Here is a 23,380-nt window from a genome sequence, read left to right on the forward strand (position 1 = left end):
TACTTCAGCCAAGTGTCTCTTTCATTGCAAAGAGAAGTGATGAAAACTGTGCAACCAATTAGAAGGTTTTAATCAGCATTAATAAGGCAACCAAAATCTGATCCAGAATTGACTAGCCCAGTAGTTTTAACTTCTAAGTCAACATAGAGGGGAAAAGATCTGGGCACTCAAAGTTGCTTACGGATTTTGGCTGTGGGCAGCCCTGTCTTGATTTTACATGCCCCAGATTTGTGTTCTTAGAGACCGCATACTCAGCAATAACAAAATAAACTATGTAATCTGGAAATCACTGCCACAGGTGGGAGAGGCACTGTACAGAACCAACGAATGAAGGAGAAACGCAGAGACCTTGTCAGTGGTGGGTGAGAGAGATCCCATGACAGGACCCATCCCTGCAGAGTCAGCACGCCCTGGTGGCATGTCCCCTCCTGCAATGTGGCTTCTCCCTGCTTTTCACAGCACAGACCAAGCTCTCCTGCTCTGGGCCTTCATTCAGATCTTACACAGGTGTAATCACTGATGGCTGTCAGGGTCGGCCACTGTGTGTGCATGTTTGTGAAATCAAAACTGTGTCTGACATTTTTTCCCCCTTCAGTCGTGAGGTCAAGGCTTTTTACCTCTTCCTTCTTACACTGGTGAATGTTTCTGTCCTCAGTTTGTAAGTCTAATCACACAACACCAACAACTTGCATGTTGCCAGTCTGGGGAAAGAAAGTACACATTCAAGAGAATCAGCAGCTTAGGTAGGATATAACGTGACTGAAGAGTTTCGCCGTAACATTGTAGAGTACAAAAATGAAAATATAAAGTGCATTTTAAATGATTAATGTACCAAAGCTGACCTCTTCCAGTGTGCATTAATCAAGAAAAAATGCACACTTTCTATAGTGGTTAATGTTGCATATCCATTATTCAGCTTTGATAATGTGCATAAAAATGCTCAATATGACAATGAGTTGGGGTAGCTGAAAATTCAGGATGGTGGCAAGATTGTTGTAGTATTTGGATTAGCATTCTTAACCTACATCTTGACAGCTTCTTTTCCTCATTTTGAAGTAAAATAATATCTAGCTTTATCCTCTTTGATTTTTGGTTATTTTTTCTTTTTTCTTTTTTTCTTTTTTCTTTTTTTTTTTTCAAACCAAAACAATTAAAAAATACCTGCTCAAACAAATACTACCAGCACTCATTAGTCAGGATGGTTATATGTAAAAGAAATGATGCCAGATAGTAACAAATCCAAGAGAAGTTTATTATGAAAATGGCACCTGCGGGATGAAAAAAAATTAAGTTACATAAAGACAACCATGTATGACATGTATGAGAATCTACAAAAGTATAAAAAGAACCCTGTTGTAAATGAAGTATGTACATTTCTGATTTGCAGCATTATCAATGATCAATGAAAAAAATGTTTCAAATAAGCCAGGCACTCAAGAAGTTAGATTCGGTTAGCTTAACACAAAATAAATGTACCATAGCTGTCACTTTTTAACATTTTAATTTTTTTTTATATTGTAGAGTTGGTAACACTGCTAAGATTTATACGAACAGAATCCCTTTCCCCGTTATTCAGCTACTTGGCACCAGTCTCCTCATAAAAGATTTCATATATTTGTACAAGAAATAGTTAAAAACACAGACACAGTCTTCACAGGTAATGAAATTTTTTTTTCATTTTGTAATTTTAAACACTATGGATTTAGACAGCAGCTGTGATTATCTGTTAGTTTAAATCACCAGAAATCATTTTGACACAACACAGAAACATTTATAAAAAAAACCCAAAACAACAACAGCTGTCTAGCTGTTCTTTGTAGCTGAGAGGTGCACTCCTTTGATTGTTCCATAGCTAGAGTAGAGCTTCCAAAATTAAACTTTGAATTTCCCAATCAACTTTCTCACCTTTTTTAGACCTACTTAAATCCTTCCAATGGAACCTTTAATAGTTCGTTAATTAAATTTGTGGCGTCCAATTCCTTTTTCGCTATTACTCCGATGTGGCTTGGACCTGCTTCTCAAATTCAAAGCTATCGCAGGAACTGACTCAACACAGTGAGTGATCAAAAATTCAAAGGACAGCTGAGTTAATAGATTAGCATTGCACACACAAGTAAATATATATGACAGTTCTAAGCTCAGTTTCCTTTTTAAACAATGCTGGTCGAATTTTGAAAGCATTTCCTATCTCACTGGTACTTGCTCTACGTACTACTCTGCCAGCCCACCTGGGAGAAAACCAAAGAAATGCACCCTCTGCTTACAGTTCGAGCACAAGGGACTCTGGGAATGTTAACAACTGAGGCTATATGGCATCAATTTGCTTAATATATCTGAGCATTACTCCGTAGTGCATTGTGGGGTACACTGGAAGAGTAAGTCATACCCAGAATTCCTCTGTGGGAAAAATGGCTCCATTAACCTTGAGCTAGTTAAGAGTCTTTTATCTCTGAGAGCGAAGAAGAGAGAACGAGAGAGCGAGAGAAAGAGATAGGGGAGAAGTGTGGAGGGTAGGGGAGAAAGGAAGGGGCAAGAGAGGTTTGAGAATACACAACAGCAAAGCAACAGCAGAAATGAAAAGGTATACAGACAGTGGAAGCAGCATAAGGTGACATTACAGAGGAAGGCCACCACACAAAAACCACTAACCCCCAAGAATCACTGGATCACTAGGACTGCAGGAATGGGACTTTACCACTCCAGACTAGAGATAAAGCACAGAGAAGACAAAGGACAAAACAACTACATTAGCTTAGTATATACTGCATATAGTAACACACATTGAAACTGCAATGGGACTGACAGCCAAGGACACTTACACATTGTACACATTACAGTTCTCACATCTGTTATTAGATGCCTTAACAAACAGCTGCCAAAGATGGAGTGGAAGAAGAATTTATATTTGACAGTTATTTGGAGTGTTTGACACTACACTGTGATTTCTGGCAACAAAGACAAAATAGGAGATTTCTTTCCTTTTTCTTAATGTGCAGTTTTCAGTTGTAGTTATCTATTTCAAGCTTATTAACCCATTCTTTAGTTTTAGAACATATTGGTTTCAATACTAGAAATAAGGAAAAAACAACAAAAAAATACCCAAATTACAGAACAAAAATAAATTTACAACCTTCCCTCTATAATATTAAATGAAAACCAAAACAAAACATGTTAAATAGTTCTTCTGGTTGGTTTTTTTTCCTTTTTACTCTGAAGTGTTATTTGATGTTGTAAAATTAGCCTCAGTTACACTGAGAAAAAAATAAAGCAAAGCAATATGCACCTAAGAAACTGCTCCTTGCGTCAATTAAATTGAGTTTTTTGTTTTTAAGCACTTTTTGAAAAAGGCTTCCTGACCCATTTAAATTTGATGTGAGGCTATGTTTGTTAGTTTGGAGGTAAAAAATTTTAAGTCCTGCAGCAAATGTTAATGAGGGCTTTTGTCTTAACTAACCAAGGAGACTGCAGCACCCGACTATAAACCAGTACGGAACACATTCTTTCCAAAAAACCCAGCCCACAAGCTGCATATTGTATGAAGACATTGCAGATTAATAAATGATAGCACCATGGTTTTAGAAATTAAGTTAAAGTTTCAGTAATTAACATTTAGTCCAACTTTTTAACATTCTAGTCACAGGCCAGAAATTAACTTTTTAAGAACCCAAATTATTTTATGTGCAAGTAAGAAAATCTTAACCATAAAAAGAGAATTAAACTCTGCATAAAATTCTAAAATACTATCCCCTATTTTAAAGGAATTAGGAACAAAAACCCCCTTTCATTTGACTTAGTCAAACAGGGCACATTGTTTATGCTTGTCTCTTTTAATCTTGATCATATCAAGATCATTTTGAAGTAAAACCAATGGTTGTCACTTTAAAATCTCTTTACCACAACACTGAGTATTCTATGGCAGAGGCATACACATATTAAAGGCATCTTAATAAAGATGCAAAGGAAAAACACACATCTTAGAAGAAGACAAAATGGCAGGCAACTGGTACTTCGACTCTCTGAAGGCAAAAATAAAAAAATATCTTTACATTAAAGAATAAGTCAAGTTAAAGAGAAAGGGAAGGAAACGGGGACCATCATATTGAGAGAATAAGCTGACCTGCTCAAATTCAAAGTGCTAGAATTAAAGGTCTAAATTAAAACATAGTCTATGCCTCAGAGTATAACACTGAACACAGTATGTGGTCATATTTCAATCCTCTTTCCGTTCCAGAGTCTGTGTAGTGTGAATGCCATTGCTGTACACAGGAAATGGAAGAGTGGAAAAAAGTCCTTCGGCAGTTGTGAACACATTCCCTGCAGGCATTTGGGTCAGACTGGCCCCGCTCACAGCACTTCCAAACGGTCCCGACATATTGAGTCGGTGAACGTGGTGGTAGAGCATTTCCATCGGTGTTTTAGGATCCAGCCCAAAGCTGGGGCTGTTAACATCAACAAAGTTAACAGCATGGGTGTTGGGGAGGAGGTTGCCCTGCATGGCTAAAGTAACTTCAGCTGGAGCATACCGAATAGTGCCAGTGGTGTAGACCCTCTGAGCAGCAGTGCTGGTCGCGGCAAGGGTTCCCGTTACCCTGTGAACCAAAGGAAGCACCACATTGCCTGCTTGTAACCTCTGAAGGGCTTCCAGATCCCCAGTGTACAACAAAGAGTTGGAAGCTGTGGGACCTCCTGGATGTTTGTCCCGTGGAGATGCTGAAAGTGGGGGTGACAAAGGGTCAGAGGACACAGGAGCCAAGGCCGAGTTGGATGAGGTGCTGAACTGAGTTTTACGGCTGGCAGTATTTTCAGTCCCTGGCGGGGTGAGAACGGAGTCTGGAATGGAGACATGTAAACTACTGCTGGCTTGGGGGGAAGGGAAGTGCTCGGAGCTGGGGGGCTTGGTCATACTGTAGGGTGATTCATTCCTTGAGATTTCCCTGTTAGGTGGGTAATTCCAAATACTGCTATCGTTATCAAAATTGATAGGTTCTGAGATTTCTGTTTTAATTTTGAGCACTGAGGCACTGTTTGGTGACGAGAGCAGCTGGGGCTGGTCCACCAAAGCTGGGTCAAGTCCATTTGGACTTGAGGTGCTTGACAGCCTTCTCCGGGTCATGCTGCCTCCTTTTTGCTTTTTTCTCCTTTTCTTCCTCTTTTGATGTTTGCTGGAAGACTGGGCATTTACTTCCCCTGCACTGTCTGAGTCCTTGGCACTGTCCGAGGTCAGTGACTCACAGTTCTGCAACCGCAAGTCTGACTCACTCTCAACATAGCGCTCCACCTTGATCTGCATAGAGCCAAGAGTGCCAAAACTGTCCTCAGGGGCCTTTTGATTTTCGAAGTCAGAATTTTCAAAGCTGTCATCACTGTCCCTGCTGTCCTGGTTGCTGGAGCTGTTCCCATCATCATTACAGTTCATTTCATTATCTGACTGATTTCCTGACTTTTTCCTGTCGGATTCAGGGTCTTCACTGTTTTCTGACTGGTTTCCTTTCTCATCTGACTTTGAGTTCTCATTGTCCTCTGGAGCAAAAGAAAAGTGAAACAAGCCATCAGCAACAGGAACAGAATATTATAACACAAGTCCAGATTTCTACATACCCATGAGATATGATTGCTCTATTTCATTCTTTTTTTTTTTTTTTTTTGGCAAAAGGCACCATCTCTTATAGAGCCACAGTTTTTTGCAATATTGTGTTGGGAGAGTTCTGATCATCATGAATCTCTCTGACTCAGGACTGTTAATGCACCAAAAGCCTATGCTATACGTCCTGTACCTTGACTGAAGGGAGCCTTTTCATCTGTTTGTGGGACAAGAATCATTTTGACAACTGTGAGCACAATGGCATTGTGGCTGTGTCACCCAAAGAGGAGGCAGTGAACAATCCCATTATGATCGTTATGTTCTGTTGATTGTCCTTCTACATTCGTGTTCTCCTACTGTGGGCAGGCATCCAGGTGTAGCACTATTCACTAATGAAGATTCTAGTCCTCTCATCTTGTTTTCCCTTCATTATTGCCACTTTTGAAGTGGCATAGTGTCTTTGACTTGAGCAGAATTACTGCAGATTTCCTCGCATGTGAGAAAAGCAGGTCATATGTGTATAAATCTGAATGAATAAACCAGTTAAAACTATTCTGTTACCTTGCTAGGCTGCCTTCTCATATTCCCCTGAAGGGCATCAAATATATAAAAAAACCCACACAAACCTCCCCCACACCAGGAAAAGAAAAAATCAGGCAGTGATTTAAATTCTTGATTGATCCAAATCTAAGGGCCATTGAAAATAGCCCAGCTACAGCACTGAGAAGCTGTCACTCTTCTTGCCTGTATTCATTTAGTTGTGTTTTAGATTTTCACCTCATTCTAATATGGATGAGATAAACACTCTAGCCCACTGGACTCAGACAGCCAAAGCAGTCTTTAAACTGAATACGCTCCATTATCATACTGTGTTTGAAAGGGTCATGAAAGGCTTCAGGAGACCCTGTGTTTTACAGGCCAGCCAGAAATCTTTTGTTGGGAAATAAAAGATGTTTTTTTTCACTCATCAGAGCCAAGTACTACCCTTTTCAATATACTTGTTTTAGGGGGAGAGGGGAAGGGACAGTTTTCATCTAAAGATTGGTTATTCCTGGAGCCTTGTCAATACCAAAGAGTTTCCCAGAAGTGCTGGGGAAGGTTGGCTTGGCAGGGAAGCTGCCTGAGGATCCAGGGCAGTGAACTTCACAAGTTATTTTGTGTGACTTTTAGTTGAGTTGCCAGCAGCAGAGAGACCCTCCGTTTTGAAAAATAAATCCCACAGAAGCAAAGTAACAGCCATAAATCCCTAGATCTCATCCAGCTTTTTGTTCCACCTAGGGCTCAATTTCTCCTACATTTTGTTTTATGTTTTTTGAAGACACTTTCTTTTAAGGCCATGGTTTCTAGCTGGTCAATAGTGGGCTTAAGGTGATGTAGTCTAAAGCAGCACAAAATTTGCCTGGGGTTTTATCAGAGCTTGAACTGAACTTGTCGGTTTCATGCAGGACCTGCTGTTTCAAGTCCTTTGGCATTTCTAATTAATTCTTCTATAAGGAACAACCCACTGCCTTTGCTGTCTGCCAAGACTCACACACATCTTCTGATATGTAGACATCTGTGCACCTTTAAAGAATGCTCTCTTGCTTTGTATCAGCCTTAGGAATCATGAATGCATGTGCACTTCTCACCTGGAGAAACTTACAGTGCATACAGAAAATGCAAACCATTCTCCACGTGTGTGTTATCTGGCTATTTAGGAACAGGATAGCATAAAGGAAGCACTGGGAATAGGTGAAGAGATTCCCAGCAATGGTGGACAACAAGCCCCTATGTGTGCCTAATGTTGACTTAAACCATCAAACCAAGCTGTCAAAGGACAGCAAACAAAGGCAAAAGATGAAAGAGAACAGCCACATGATATAACATTAAGGCCTGATCCTCTTCTTGTTTTTGCTTGATTTGTGTCATTGTGATTCATTTTCTCCAGATTTTTTTGGGGGGTGTTATTTTAGCCATGAGAGACAAATCAGATCTACATATACTGCATACTACAGCAGAGTAACCTCCTTAGTTCTTGGATCACAGGAAACCACGCTTCTTTCAAAGCCAAATCTGTACCTGTGTCTAGGTAACCACTTTCAAAACTAATGGGGAATGTGTGAACCATCTGTGCACTGGACCATCTGTAGAACTAATTTACACATTGAGTTTGACAAGTACAATTAGCTCTTAAAAAACAGTCGAAGTCCCAGACTTAAGGAGCTTAGAAACAAGTGCTTGAACCCGTACCTTCCAATGAAATACTTTAACCCAAGAAACCCCTCAACTTTTGCAATCTTCACTGCCCCCTAGCGAGACTCTTCAAAACCATATTTATACAGGAAGGCATCATAAAGATTGATAGCAGACACTTATCTTCAGAACTTGGAAAGATAAGAACTAGAATTATATTGAATAGTTACAATTCCAGGTCCCCTGTATGAGGCAAAATACCTGTTCATGAAGCTTATCTGGGAAATCAAATATTTAGTTTAGTGCAACGTAGGCAAGGATGCATCCACAGAGTGAAGAGAAATACTGAGGAAATGGAGATACTGTAGAAATGCTGAGGTCATTAAAAGGTTTTGCCAGTGTTTTTCAATTTAATTTTACCGGATATTTTTTTGTTTGTTTGTTTTTGTCATAATGCAACAATCTTCAAGGAGTAAAAGCAACAGGAAACCCGACAGTGGCTCACATGGTATGAAACTTTGTGGGCGTGAAGGCAAACCATGTGTGTTACCTGAGTTGTCCTTTGAGTCTGATTCAGAGTCAGAGGTCTCTGAGGATTCTGAGGTTTTCTCTGGCAGATGAGGGAGTTGTGCAATATCCATTGGAGTGTCCTTGTACTCTGGGTTACTGAAGAGAAAATAGCAAATATAAGCACAAGTGGATGATTTGGAGTTTCATGCTTTTTCCCTCTTTTCATATCAAAGTTCAGGAACAGGGAACATAAATAGGAAGAACAGCAGAGCAAACAGAGACACATCCATTTTTTGGCTTCTCAGGGCTCCACAGCAGGGATTTTATGAAGGTTTATTTTAATACCGCTGTCAAATACTTATATTGACCAGGTACTAAAACTCATTTGATTCTAGTGAAGTTTTAGAGCTATCAAAACATTCTTACTGAAGTGGAGCACCACGGCTTGTGTGATATCTAACAGTAAAGCTACACTGTGTAATCATCCAACAACAAAATATCTCGATTTCAATCCCATTACTGTGCCTGGAAGGACAGAGAGGGTGTTTTAACTTTTCCAATCTGTTTCTCTCCCACTGGCAGTGTCTATTAGAGTTATCTCTGTAACAGTGTTCTCTATCAACCTTGCCAGAGCCCTTTCAATACCTGTTTTTCTGAACGTTCCCGTTTTCCACACTTTAATCAAGCAGATCATACATAAAGTTAGTAAGAAGATGCTCGGTATGGGCTAAAGAAAATGGCCACTGCTTAAAAGAATTTGGCCAAAAAACAGATAAAAAAGGTTAAATATTTCTAAACCACTGCACACATGCATCCACATTACCAAGAAACCAAAAGCAACCACTCTAACTATATGACAGATGCACATGTGCATGTTAAGATGCATATGTTAGGGATAAAGAACTGTCAACACACCCATTATAATCATATCTTCATCTGCTCATGTGGTGCTCACCTGTGACTTGTTAGCAATGAACATGACTGCAATGTAAAAAAGCTACACTACCAAAGAAACTAAAAAAACCCCAACCCAACCCTATGCTTTTTCTTGGTTTGCACCCTTTAAAATGTGTTCCTTTCCCAAATCCATGCTAAGGCAGGGGAACAGACACAGCCAGACACAAGTGGCACAGGAATGTTGAAAATAAACAAAGTCTTCAATCATTTTTGAATAGGTGAACATTTCTATGCAGTTCAAATTCCAGCCTGGTGATAGAGCAGAAAATCCGCAGTCCTGAGCAGGACAATACAAGGCAGCACTGGGGGTGACTGACACACTATCACAATGACAGTCTGCCCATATTCAGCCTGTTACAGCGTACTGTGAAAATTCAGAGTTCACACAGTTCACATTGAAATGCCATTCTTACAATTATCATCTTTATGGTTTTGTCCTGACAAAGTGACTTTATTCTGTTGCATCCCAGGGCAGTCCCCAAATTTGCCCCCTCCCAGCAAAAGATGTTTGAGGGCTTTCACACTGTGAATAACAAGTTGCTAGAACAAGAACAGCATTAATCCTCCCTGTCACTATAATTAGCCTATCCTTTTACAGACAGCTGAATCATACTTTCTAATGCATGGAAATGTATACAGACCAGTACTCCTGCTAAGAGTAGACCTAATTATGCCTTGATCTGTCATTAAAATATTATTTGGACATTTGGATCTTTCACAGATTCCAGTACTAGGAGAAATCTAAATTAAAAATACGAATTCGGTGGAGGAGTTAATCTTGCTTTAACAGACCAGTGGAGGGAATGCAGCAGAAAAATCAAGTTCTGGGAGACTGGGAGAGGACTTGGGGAAGACCACACAGCTTTTATTTGGTTTGTTTGTTTTGTTTTGTTTTTAAAGTATATTCTGTTGGTAGAAAAAACAATTCTGTGGGATGCTTGTGGAACAGGCTCACTGGAAAGCAGCAAAGGGGATAGAAACAACTCTTCATAATTGTTATGTACCACTTTTCCACCTGAACATGAGCACATTTATGGGCATTTTAACGCCCTTCTAGGACTGGGGCAGTGAAGCTGTACTTCCAGTTTGGAAGTGGCAGGCTTAAGCTCTCTTGAAATGCTGCATTCTGCCTCATTCTTGAAAAAAGAGACCAAAAAGTAGCAGGATAAGGATGTATTAAAAAAATGCCCATGATCAATCATAGCAAGACAGAAATACGCAAGCCCAAGTGAACACTCCACTGCTGCAGAATGTTTCCTACAATATCTCCCAATGCTCTCCTTCCAGGGGTCACTTCCTCCTCTTCCCCCAAAAGGGGAATCGAAAGTACTTCAACATGCAAGTTTAGGCAGGCACAGTCTCTCAGGGCTTGCTGGACTTGGCATAATAAGTCACAATCCAACCTCTAGACATCACTTTGAACTCTCATGGCATCAAAGGGAATGTAACAAACCATGACAAGCAACTTAAAAGGAGAACAGGCCAGAAAATGACAATTGCATTTCATGACAATCTCAAGGTTTCAAATTTTATTTGTTTGTTTGTTCTGCTCTGGAATGAAACAGAAAGTCCCCTGATCTTATTGAACATTTTCACAAAACAGAATGTGTTGAAAGGCGTTTTCAGATGAAAAAGGTCAGGTTTATAATTCACTGTCTCTCAGTGACTGTTGGTCTTCTCCTGAGCTCAGAAAATACTTGAGTCTCGGTAAAATGGAATTTTTCAGGGAAGAGCCTTACATTCAAGATATTACCACTATTTCTGTCTAAAATAGTTCCAATAGTTTAAAATAGTTTTAATTTCTACTTCTATTTTTAAATCCTACTTTGCATTTTTCAGTGTGAATACTGGCTGATGGTTACAGGAGCAGTGTATTGATTCAAGACTTCTCTCCTGAGAAAATTCCTCTCTCTGGAGTGAACTGGCAAACACCTTTCAGAGAGACCTTTTTGTACAATTCCAGAAATTTGCTTCCATGCTTTCCCAATAACCAAATAAATAAGTTCCCAACACTTCACACCAGATTTTATAACACAGCTTCTGAAAGTTGGTGTGGATCATTTTTATCTCTGAGCTCAGGTTGAGTAGATTTCAGGGCAGAAGAGTCATGCAATAAAAGGGTGGAGAGTTTATTTGAAGACTAAAGCAGCATAATAATTGAGTAATATTCCAATGTACTGAGACATGACAGATGTCTCAATAAAGATAACCAAATGGCATTGTTTTTGAGGTGGACCATATTAAAAGCTCTTCTTAGCTTTCTCCAGTAGGCAATTGTTCCCTAAAACTCTCACCAACAGAGATAAGCAACAGAGGCAGCAGTTCAAGTGAGAGAAGTGACTGGAAGACCTACCTAAGAAGATAATTGACCCAGATGATATTCTTCTCACTTGCGTTCTTGGCATTGACAGCTATGGTTGCGCTAGACTGTATCCAGATGTAACCTCCGTTCTTCTGCATCCAGCGGTAATACTTTGTTACACATTGACCTTTGTTCAGCACTGGCAAAAAAAAACCACAAAACAGAAGCAAGATACAGTGCACGTTAGGACTGCAGTAAAAATGGTTATTGTACAATGTGCTACAGGTATAAGCAGAAGATCTTCGGCTTCCTTGAGGTTTGATGCAGCATGCCAGTGAGATGACAGACAGGATCTTAAGTTCAGTATAACTAGCTGTATGTTTTACAAGTTTGTAAAGTATAATCTTAATCTGTTTTTGGAAACTCTGGTGAAAGTAGAAAAGTAAAAAGCACTACAAATCTCCTTGGTTCACAGAATACTTATTGCTGTGTGGACATTTTCAATGCACTCAATGTCAAACTGTAAAAAAGAAAAGGAAAAAAAAAGAGGCAAATTTATATGTGATTTATTCATAGCTCCTAGGTAGACCTCTTTGAGATTCTGGATATTTGAAAGGTTTGGGAAGATACGCTACCCCTGCTGCTTTGATCATTTCTCCTTATCGCAGGCGATATCAACCACTGAACTTATACATCTGTTTCTTTGATCTTGTCAAACAGAATTTACAGTTCTCAGATGAACCAAATCTCTACTGGTCAGTGGGGGGAAAGTCTTGGGAGAATTTACTTTCTACCAGAGCAAAGTAAATCCACCAGCAGACTGAGACAGAGGCCTAAGGGAGGCACAGAATGGCTTGGTTAGAGCCAAAGCTCTCTCCGATGTTTGAAATATGCTAGGAAACAGAGAAACAAGTAAAAGCGATCAGTAATGCCAAATAGCATTATTAAATGCTCACAGCAAGAAGGCTTAAAAATACAGATGTTTAAAGTGATATTTCAGCCAAAATATTGCTAAGTTGAAACAGAGTTGGTTTGTATCTGATGCTTCAGTGTCAGGAAAAGGGGATGAAATGCAAATCTTCAGTGGAAAAGAGCAGCAGGGTTTTACAGAAAACCTAAACTATACAAAAGCTGTGTATTATTGTTATGGAGTACTTTCCTGCGTTTCTCACTAATCCCATCAAGCTGTGTGCACTAGAGGGCAGTGTGCATTCATATACACCTTCTGCTTTTGTCATGTCCTTGTCTCCGTCTGCTAAAATGAAAAACCTCTAACTGCTGTAATAAATTTGGCTAAATTAGCTGCTAAATGGTTATCTCAAGTAATATGTATTTGCATTAATCATCTTGCTCTAAACCAGAACAAGCCAGAGTCCTAAAGACGTAGTAAATTCATATTGTCCATTTAATTATGGCTAATAAGTGCTTCATATACAATAGTTTCATGAAGTACATTTTCTTTTTTTTTTTTTTTTTTGTAGAGGGAAAGAAAAAAGTCACTTTAGAAAAGAATAAGTATTTAAGGCAGTTAAAGTTCCCATCATAAATGTGACAAATGACACTTTGGAGCTTTCAAGTTAACCAAATGTCTATACCCCTAATTACATATATGAATGCATCTGTATCTAAATCCATGTACAACAGATATCTACAGAAAAAGGTATTTACAAAGGCAGCCATACAAACACAGATACTTTCTTACCTTGGACAGATCCCCCAGTTCCCACTCCAATTTTTCAACTACTGAATAAAAAATGCATGTGAAAAAATTCAATGTGAAGTGAATGTAAAGCACAAGTTAGGTTCAGCTGTAACAGGAAAAATTATTTTTGATCTAGATCCTGTTGTTTTTCAGCTACCTCTAGCTAAGTAGGTTTGTTTCTAGTGGAGATCTGCAAATTTCCTTAAATTTTTAGTTCTGTATTCAAAGCTCTAAATACCCTGCTATGATAATTCACTGGCTTCAAAACCTCATTATACAGCAGAATAAAGATAAAATATGAACCACTGACTACCCAGCAATTTTGTGAAGCCAATGTTGCATACCACTTTAGAAAACAATCTCACATAAATTAGCCTAACTTCATCAGTTATGAAAAGTACTGCTGGAAGTTTTGATTGTGGTAGACATTTCCATTTCAGTAAAACAGGACATTCAAAATACTCTGCTTACAGTAAAACTGATCTGCCTGGAAGTCTGGAGTGATATTTTCTCCTTTCTGGAAAGGTGGACACTCACAGGTGTATGCAAGAACTAGTAAAATCTATCTGCACCTTTGTCTACTACTTATACTGTTGTTTTCTTTATAGCAGTTTTTATCTGAGGAGTTTACCATGCTATATAAATACCAAAGGATGACATGCACATCAGAAAGTCAAGGTGCCAGGTGAGTCACTGGCCAGTGACTCAAGAGCACATTGCAATTCTGCAGAGTGATAGCTATGAGGATGCAGATCCTCCAGCTCTTTCAGTCCATTTCATCCTACAAAAGTCCTTCCTCCTTCAGTACCTTTTATATTGGGTGTTGCACCACTGAAAAGTCTGTATCATAAGCTGAACAGAACAGTCATTTCAGAACTATGGAAAAAAGGGGAAAATTAAAACCTTGTAAGTTATTTCTGAAGGAAAAGAGGGTTGTTTATCCAAGAAAGAGAATTCAGTGCATCAGAGTTGTATACAAACCACCTGCAGTCTCCCAAATTACTATACATCCAAAGAATATCTGAAATACTGTCTTGAAAATGAGTTTTCCATGAAGTTCACCTACCTGCAAATTCCCACTCTCTATTTGGCCAGCTCAGATATATTACCACATACACTGGATTTTCCTTCCTGCATCTGTCTAAAGCATGTTTCATAAGAGAGATTTGTGGACTACGCTCTGAAGGAAGTCCCACGATTCAATATAAAAATTCTCTCTGTAAAGAGATTCTCTGGCAGGCCAGCTGTGCCGCACTGCTAAATCTGGTGCTTGAATCCTTTGAGAGTGCACTAGGCACCCCCAAGCCAGTTCTGAAAGCTCATAACTATAGCTTGGGAGGAAATTTCTCAATGTGATAAAAGTGAAGGAGTGAAAAAATGCTGTAATGTTTTCAAATTTCTGATATGTTTTAACTGTTAGCATTGCCCACCTGAAACTTAAGAGATTGGATCAGAATTTTGAGAAAACACGCAATTAGAAGGACACTTAAGAAGGACACTATTAAGTCCCTTAATAAAGTTACTGATTTTGAGAAGAGATGAAAGTGAAGAATTAGTCCACCCTAAGGGCTGCTTGTGAAGTTGTTCTGTTACTAGCAACAGACCACGTATTTCAGCCTAGCATAAATTTCTGAAAAAGTAATGCCACGTGGACCATATCCTGAGCTTATTCAGACTGCACTTTGTAAGGCAAATTCCTTACAGAGAATGAGGGTTCCGCTCTGCATTTTTGAACACTGAGAAATGAAAAGACTTTTAAATTTCTGTTTTTATTACACATGGAGAACCCAGTCTGGCAGACAATGTGGGATGGAGTAAGATGGGACTTAGGACCACAGTGGTGGGATGGCTCATATGACTGGAGTTTCATGGGTTTATGCAGGATTGGGTTATATAATTGTATGCATACACTTATATATAAACACTCTTTAATCAAAGGGAATAACTGAGGGTTAATGTTTTTAAACTCGTGACCTTTATGTTAGCTGCACAGCTATACTCCCTAAAATGGTCGATGATGAACTTGACTAAAATTTGCTCAAATGTTACCTAGTTACTTAATTTGAGTTCAGTGCTTAACATCAAGAAATACACAGTATGTCATGTTAAGACCTAAAAAAAAAAAAAATCTCACTTATTTCTTGAAGCATGAATATATTGCTACATACACAGTTCCCAACAGAGGGATTTCAGGTTTCCTTGGTAGCTTTGCGCACAGCAATATTCTTGTAGCAGAGGAGTGAAGGAGGGGAGGAAAGAAGAAACAGTCAGTGTTCTTTGCAGGAACCTATTTCTGTTAGAAAATCAAAATAAATCAGTACAAGTTTGTCTTCAGAAATATGGTTACAAAAAGAAAAAGAACATAGTTTCTTCCTGTAAGGCTGTTCTGAGAAATCAAAGCCAAAGCTTCTAAATAGTGAGTTGTGTTTTAAAAGAAGGAAGTAGCTTAATTCAGTTTGAAGAGGAGATGAAGAAATTCTGTATCAAAAGCAGTCTTTTAGCGAAGCCTCTTACAAAAGGACATTTTACTCATGTGCATATGCATTTAAAAGCTACACTATATTGCGTATTCAGGTAAGTATTGAGTAAATAGGAAATGATGAGATCATCTTACATATTCACACAGCTTCACAAAGAGGCTCTTTATAATTGGTGAAAATATTGAGGTTACATCTGCTGTGCTATTCACCCTTCTCTTTGAAATTCCTTTATCAATGACTGGATGGTATTGATACTGAATTCCTCTTGTGACAAACTTATAAGGATATTTTTAAACTTACTGCATGAGGATGAAAATGCCATACTTAATATCATAGTCGGATACTTAGCTGCAGCCACAAGTACTCTTTCTACATTCACAAAACTGGCAGATGAAACATGAAAAGGAATACTGACTCTTTAATCTCCACTTCTCCACCTAAGGCCCAAGGCAAGCTGACAGGGTAACTTCGTTCTGGAAACAGAGGGGTTTTTCTTTTTTTTTTTAATTCTGGATTACTTTTTCTTCTGCTTTTGAAAACTGTGGGCTATAGGGGAATGAACCTGGCATAGACTTACAAGAAGAACAAGTTTCTTTATCTGAAAAGTTACAGTCCTTGATGCTTACAGGAAGGTCATTTTCAAAACCCACAGGAAAAATAGCATCACAGCCAGAAAGAGTGCATTAAGTGCCTTATTTGCTTGCAACGGAGAGTTTTTTATTCGTAACAGCTCCAAGGATCAAGTGAGCTTTTGATGTTGTAAGGACTTTTCTATAGATTTTGTAATTAGTGAATTAGATGTTTTAAATAGCAGGTATCCACAAATTGGATTTTATCAATGAAAAATATTTAGCAGTGTTAAATGATGTTTGTTACTTAAACAGAATTATGAGCTAGATGATAGGAGACTTGTAGACATTTGGTGAGCAAATGTGTGCCTTCTATATAATTCTCCACAAACACTTCGATTTCAGATCTACTACATAGGGTGAAGTGAGGATGAGGGTACGTAAGTGAGGACAGCATGCAAATGTGTTCTTTACCTACCAGGCCAGAAATGTGGCCTCTATAGCATATTGCTTGGGGAAAAATTCCACTTTCCCATCACAAAAGTCCCCACGGGCCACATTGCTCTACCTCCCCTCATTGCAGAGATTGCTTACCAGCCCTTTGTGACTTACTGTATTTCAACAGAGTTCTCTTAAGAAAAATAGAAAGATAATAGATGTTTATAAAAACATTGGTTCTGTGAGGCTTTAGAAAGGTGCATTTTACTCACACCATACGACAGGAGAAAGCCCTGAGTACTGGACTGAGAATGCAGTGTATTGTGTCAATAACATTGACTGAGATTTGGCTGCTATCATGATATGAATATTAGACAGTAATAATTGTAGACTTCTAAACGTAAATTCATGTTTTCTGATGTCAAGCAGGAAGCAGCAGGTCAGATTCATAAAAAAACCCTGTACCCCACTGGTATCCAGACTCCCACCTAACTAACTTCTTCATTCACCTGAGATAATCCTTTTAAGCATGTACAGTCACTCTAAAAATGCCAAGTGTGGCAATTAATTCCTTACTTACTTCTGCAATATGGAATACTGTTTAAGCTTCCAGTGTAGGGATGTTACATATATAAATACTTGACAAATTAGGCAAAAATAAGTATCAACAACCTTGCAGAAAAAAAAAAAAAGCCTTAATCAACCATTTAGAAAAATAGGAAAGCTTAAGAATCTTTAAAAACTGAGCAATATTTTTCCTGCCTTACTTTGCAGAAAATAAAATTTTAAATGATGTCTGAGTCAAAGTGTTAAAAAAATGTGGGTTCATACTAGGATTGAAGTTTGTAGCTCAAGCTCATCACTTGCTAAACACAGTGAGAAAAGTCTTGCATGCTACATGTCAAGCCAGGGAAGAAAAGTAAATAATGAAAAGAGTTTGGAAAAACATTCCTGGATTTTTTAATTTATCTTAATCCCAGGTCAGTGGTACTCCGGCCCTTGAAAATTCCTAGCCTCTGCTAGAGATTCTGCCTTCATCTGATTCCAAATAAAAACATCAAGATGTTTTGTTTAAAATCAACTCTATGTTATCAGTTTACATGATGGCAGTTTACAGCAGCAGTACAATTTTATTGAAATGCAGAAAAAAACATAAGTATTTCTCAGTACTAAGCACTAATCATCATCTCTTACTTGCACAACAGAGATACTTTTCTTCCCCTCTCCTTGTCTGGGTGGTTTTAACATACCACTGAAATAGTCATTTAGAAACCCAAGCCTGCTTTGAACACCAGCTTCAGACAGAACTTCCATTATCATTAATGAACACTTTCTGTTCAAACTGGAGGGAAAAATGAAATCCCAGATACAAATTTTGCCCTCAGCTACTAAAATGCAACATCAGAGGAGGAATTCTGCCCTGACTGCTCAAGAAACTTAAATCTGTGCTCCATCTCTACATTAACATTAATGTTCATCATATGACAACCTACGTAAGATTAATGACTTCAGAACATAACCTTTTCCATGCTAAATGCACCAGCAAACTACACATGACTATATCTTCCACAAATACGAAAACAGGTAGAAGTTTCACAGCAGCATATTGGCATCAATATGAACTTTCATTTTGAATTTCATAGGTTAAAGATGGTCTGTTTCAAGGGACAGGATCCCTTTAAACATGCTTTCATTTCTGGGATAAGAGTCCCTGTTTGGGTACTTGGACTGAGTGAAATGAGTGGCTTTCTCAGCCTAATCTCTAGAGGAAAGGGATACACAGCACACTGTCATGGTGGCATGACACAGCTGGACACAGACATTGTGGAAGCATATTGTCCCTTTATACCACATGACTTGTAAAAATAAAAGGGAGTCAACCAAAACTTTCCACCTTTTTTCACAAGCAAAACAAACAAACAAACAGCCCAACCCAAAGCAAAACCCCTTGTAAAATAAAAATAAAAGAACATTTGAATAAGTAAGCATCTTATGATCTTGGAACCAATACCTAGCAATCTGTGGACACTGGGTACAAATGCTCCATGTGTTTGGCAGGTCATTCCCAAAAGCCCACTGAGCAAAAGTCCCAGACTCACTTTATAAGTTATCAGACATCAGAACCAACACTGATCCACTACTGGCCACATCACTCACTGATGGAAAAGTCACAAGTGATTTATGCAGGTTCTTTCAAATGACTGCTAATAAGACCTATTGCCCTACTGTCACATATCTGATATATGTTACATATTTTACTGCTACTATTTTCGTATCCTTCTGGCTTTGAAAACTGTCTCCCTCAGAGACACAAGGTCAGCTACCCAGACCTTTGAAAAATAAAAGGAAGAGGAAAAAAAACCACAGTAGCACTAATGTGTTTCTAAAACTTTGTTACAGTTTCTTCATACCTTCATATTATGACATTTTACAATGGATATTTCAAGGTGTACAGTAAGCTACAAACAAAATCCTTGGATTTTCAATGGAGCAACTCTGTTTCTGACTCAGATTACAAACTGGTGAATAGTTTTGGTCTCGTTAATCTTGGAGCAAACCTCAGCAACAAAGGTAAAAAGACATATGGCTGAAGTACTCTTCCCCACCATTTTAAAACAGCATATGTTTACATTATGTAGCAAAAGTCACCACAGAAACAGTGGACAGAGTGAATGAAGGTGAAGCTGCTGGAGGTGCACAGTAAAGCCTTTTACTCCTATGGCTCTGCAGTTTATCATGTGCTACTGCAATCTATCACAAGAATAACGTCAAAGTATAAATTCATCTTTGGGGTTGAAAAGTTTGAGCAGAGAGACTTTAAAAAAAAAAAAAAAAATTATTAAGGGAGTAACTGGGAAACCAGAGGTTCCCAGATGAAGTCAGAGCTCAGCCTTCACTCTACGGCCCCTTAATGCAGCAAATGTACTTACAGAGCTGGTACTATATGCATTTTTAATGTAAAAGTAGGAGATGAGTTTAGGTGTAAATTTCAGCAGACTGAGCTGTGTATGTCTTACAATAGAAAGCCTACAAAACTGACATGGGAATGTACTAATCAGTATTGCATTAAATTTAACTTGAAGATCAAACAGCGTCAGGTATTAAGTTAAAGGGTCATTGATGTAAAGTATACCTGAAACATCTTCCAAAGTAACTGCGTATTGCTAAGATACAGAAGGCAATACTTTGCAGTTAGGTTGAGCAGCTAACGATTTAAGTAGCTTAAAGGTTTAACTTTGTAATGTTTCCTGGTTTGTTTTCTACCCAAAAGATCTGATGCTTCTGGTAAACTCTCTTATATCCTTTTTGTACAGAAAACATTTTCCAAAGGCACACTATCTGTATGTAAAAAAAGCCACAAAATATTAGGAAGAGTAGAAAAATACCAGGATTCAAAATTATATCTGAATATTTGTATGGATAACTAGAATACCAAACAATACAATAGTAATAACTATCCTCAACAAACAGAAATCTAAGTATTTACATACATTTTTCACTTTTCAGTGAATTAACCAACCATGAGTTAACAGTGTATTATGGAGAAAACAAGAGTGCAAGGTGTACGTATATGTATATTGCAGAGTGTTTTCCCCATTCTTGTAAAGTAACTGGCTTTGGTCAGAGAGCAGACAAAGAAGTTAAACTAGATGCACCAGTGTCCCTCCTAACCCAAAGAAGCATTTGCAGGAGCAAACACAACGTCTGCAGGATTTCAGAGTACGGCTAAAGGACACGGAACATGCACACTCTTGGTTAAGTATAAGCTTTTTAAGATTCATTAGGACTGAAAAACAAGCACTAGCCATGGGCTAAAACCAAAGTCCATGCTCCCTTTTTAACTTGTATGAATAAAAAAATGTTTTCCTCATAGGCCCCTGTTTCTTCTAGTTTCTCATCTCCTGTTCCCTAATCTTGCTCTGACGCCATTATCTCCAGTCAAAAGGACATAGGGATTCCAGTCTCCAATTCAGAAATCTTGGCTGGCCCATTGTATGGACAGAGAGGACGATTGTGCAGGTGGTCAGATCAACCCTTCTGCAATACTCTGAAAACACCATACACTAGACTGTCATCAGAATGCCAGGCGGGCTTGGTTTAAGAATTAGCTAAATACCAGACATTCTATCAGCCTAATTTAGAATCAATCTTGCTTTTTAGTGATGATAATAAACTTGTACAAACATGAGATTCATTTGTATATTTTAGCATTTCATTTCAGTCACAGAATGCAAAACCTGACATTGGAATCAGTTTGATTTTTTTGGTGATTGAAGATATTAAGCACTACAAGAGCATTGAAATTTCGATCTGATTAGGATAAAAATTCCTCAGGATCAAAACACTTCTTTTTTTCCCCCTACAGTTTTACTAATTGTGTGCTACTTGACATTGCAGAGTTATTCCACAGCATGATAGCAAAATATGTGAAGTGTATTTTACTGTTAGAAATTATCAACTCATTCTATTTGTTTTTCATGTGTTAGAGGTTATTAAGAGAATAAAAAATTATAACTGATGTGCATAAGTTAAAAGGGTTAGTTCAACTACAGCTGGTAGGCTAAACCACTATGCAATATTTTGTACAGCAATAGAATTTTTCTACTGAACATACATAAAAGAAATCATGAATACATAACTGATTTGAAAGCAGACTGAGGGGGTAATATCCCTTGAAAAACAGGGGAGCTGTGAAAAAGGTGAATGTAGAATAGTTTATTTTCAGAAAGACTGGATTATTCTAACCACTGGCAACCGGATAAAGCAGATCAGAGGGAGTGCTACCAAACGTACTCATCAGAGACCATTGCTTTATGGGAAATGAACTGCCCTGGCTCACTGTTCCTGAGGAATTGTATTTCTTATAGCTGCAAATCAAATCCTGAAGAAACTGGATGATATTTTCTAAGCAATAGCTGAGGACAAGAAGTACCTTTTTTGCTAGTGTCAGGTTTCTGAACTTAGACCTCAATTAGGATTCCAAAATGAAAAGATGCATATTATATACCAATATATACTTGTGACAGTGTTCTTGCAAGCAACATATTAATTTTCAAATGGTGGCACATTGTCCTATATTTGTTCAAATGTATATTTATAGTTGCCTTCAGATGTCTTAACTTTATTGTCCCTTGCTGCTTTCTTAATGACCTTTATTGAACAGTAACACCAAATAGTTGATCTTCAACAAAAATCATTAATTTTTGCAATTAAGCGGAAGATGTATACTTCTAGAGCACATGACACCCACACATTTTTACCAAGAAATCTACTTCACAAATCAAAAAGAGATGTTGCAGACCTCTGTAAGTTAACAGTGTCAACCAAAGTGAAGCACACATGCACAGCATTGTAATCCAGAGAGCAGTGTCAGCTACCCTTGCTGAGCTCTACAGATGGTGCTAAGACCCGATACAACAGTAATTTTATTAATCTGCTTGATTTCTGATATTGATTTGACATAAAATGTACCCTTCTAGGGATATTTTAATACAAAATATCAGGGATATTTTCTTGTCATTGGAACAAGGGCAGTTTTACCTATGGCTTTGTGAAAATTTATGAACTACCCTATTCTTGATATGCAGTTCAGCTCCACAGTGTTTCTATGCAGAGGTAAGTAAAAAGAGAGGGTTGACCACCCTCCTCATTCTTATAAGTGGTAAAGCAGAACCGGGGGCATGAGGGGTGTTAGTTCTAGATGCGTAACTATGAAACACAAAACATGCAACATCAATTCTTTCATGCTTTATGTCCTAAGGAAAAGCTAGGATTAGGGACTGTCTCTGAGCCAGGGTACAGCTAGACCTGCAGTTCTTGAGGGCTTGGATTCAAACACAAGTTGTTGCAGCTTAGGCAGTTGCTGTGTGTCAGCTCAGCCACCAGCTAAGCCACGATGCTGGATGGTATACAAGCTGTTAAGCTAGAGAACATTTAAACTATAACCTCTGAGAGAGAGAGACTTGGTTTATGATAAGTGCTATCCATCAGGATTCTACCAGTGATTTGTTCAACAAACACAGTGAAGACAAATAAATGAGAAGTTGCCCAAACTTCTGAGACCATGAAGCATTATAATATGGGAAACAGATTCATAGGTAGAATTGTAACACCAAACACCTGGCTGAGAGATTTGTGAAAAAGCATGACCAGTGAAGGCTTGAATGAAACAGGATAGAAACAATATCCCTAAACTTTTTACTTCTGTTTGAAAAAAACTGATGCTTCAATAACTCGTGGGATCACCACTATGTATTGCTGTGTTGGAATAAATGCAGGCATATGTAGAGTTAGAGCATGAACATTGTTTTATTAATCCCCATGGGAATCAAGCTCTAACTATCTCTAAGTTGAAGTCTTGACTGCACTGAACCATTAGGAGTTATTGCTATTCACTGGGGTCAGAATTCTAGTCCATACAGATTTGTTTTTTTAGAGCATAATCCCCATGCCCACTGAAGCCAATGGAAACTTTTCAATTGACTGTAACTGACCTTTCATTAAGGCAGCAATTCCCTTATGAAACACTGTTGTCACTGCTATAATTCTGCAGACATTCTTCACCATTAAACTTGTTATGGTCACATTCCTGAAACTGCTTTTGTCTTCTTTTGTCTGAGGCAGATAGTGTTAACAAGCCCTGTCTTGCAAAGTTTCTAATGGGCTGCT

General features: G+C 38.4%; 1 protein-coding gene across 5 annotated transcripts in view; it reads right to left on the bottom strand.

Moving 5' to 3' along the window:
- Positions 1–1,231: 1,231 nt before the first annotated feature.
- The window catches only part of NPAS3 (neuronal PAS domain protein 3), a 613,669-nt gene continuing 591,520 nt past the window's right edge, over positions 1,232–23,380 (bottom strand). For all 5 annotated transcript variants that reach the window (XM_061367584.1, XM_061367583.1, XM_061367585.1 and 2 more), the window contains 3 exons: positions 11,574–11,721; positions 8,304–8,419; positions 1,232–5,520 (listed from right to left, as the gene is read on the bottom strand). In XM_061367584.1, coding sequence (XP_061223568.1) covers positions 4,211–5,520; positions 8,304–8,419; positions 11,574–11,721 — 1,574 coding nt within the window. In that variant the 3' untranslated portion in view covers positions 1,232–4,210. The remainder of the gene's footprint in view (positions 5,521–8,303; positions 8,420–11,573; positions 11,722–23,380) is intronic.

This window comes from Neopsephotus bourkii, unplaced genomic scaffold (assembly GCF_033783945.1).
Source record: "Neopsephotus bourkii isolate Nb327-2 ecotype Australia unplaced genomic scaffold, CSIRO-AGI_Nbou_v1 NB_1388, whole genome shotgun sequence".
NCBI lineage: Eukaryota > Metazoa > Chordata > Aves > Psittaciformes > Psittacidae > Neopsephotus > Neopsephotus bourkii.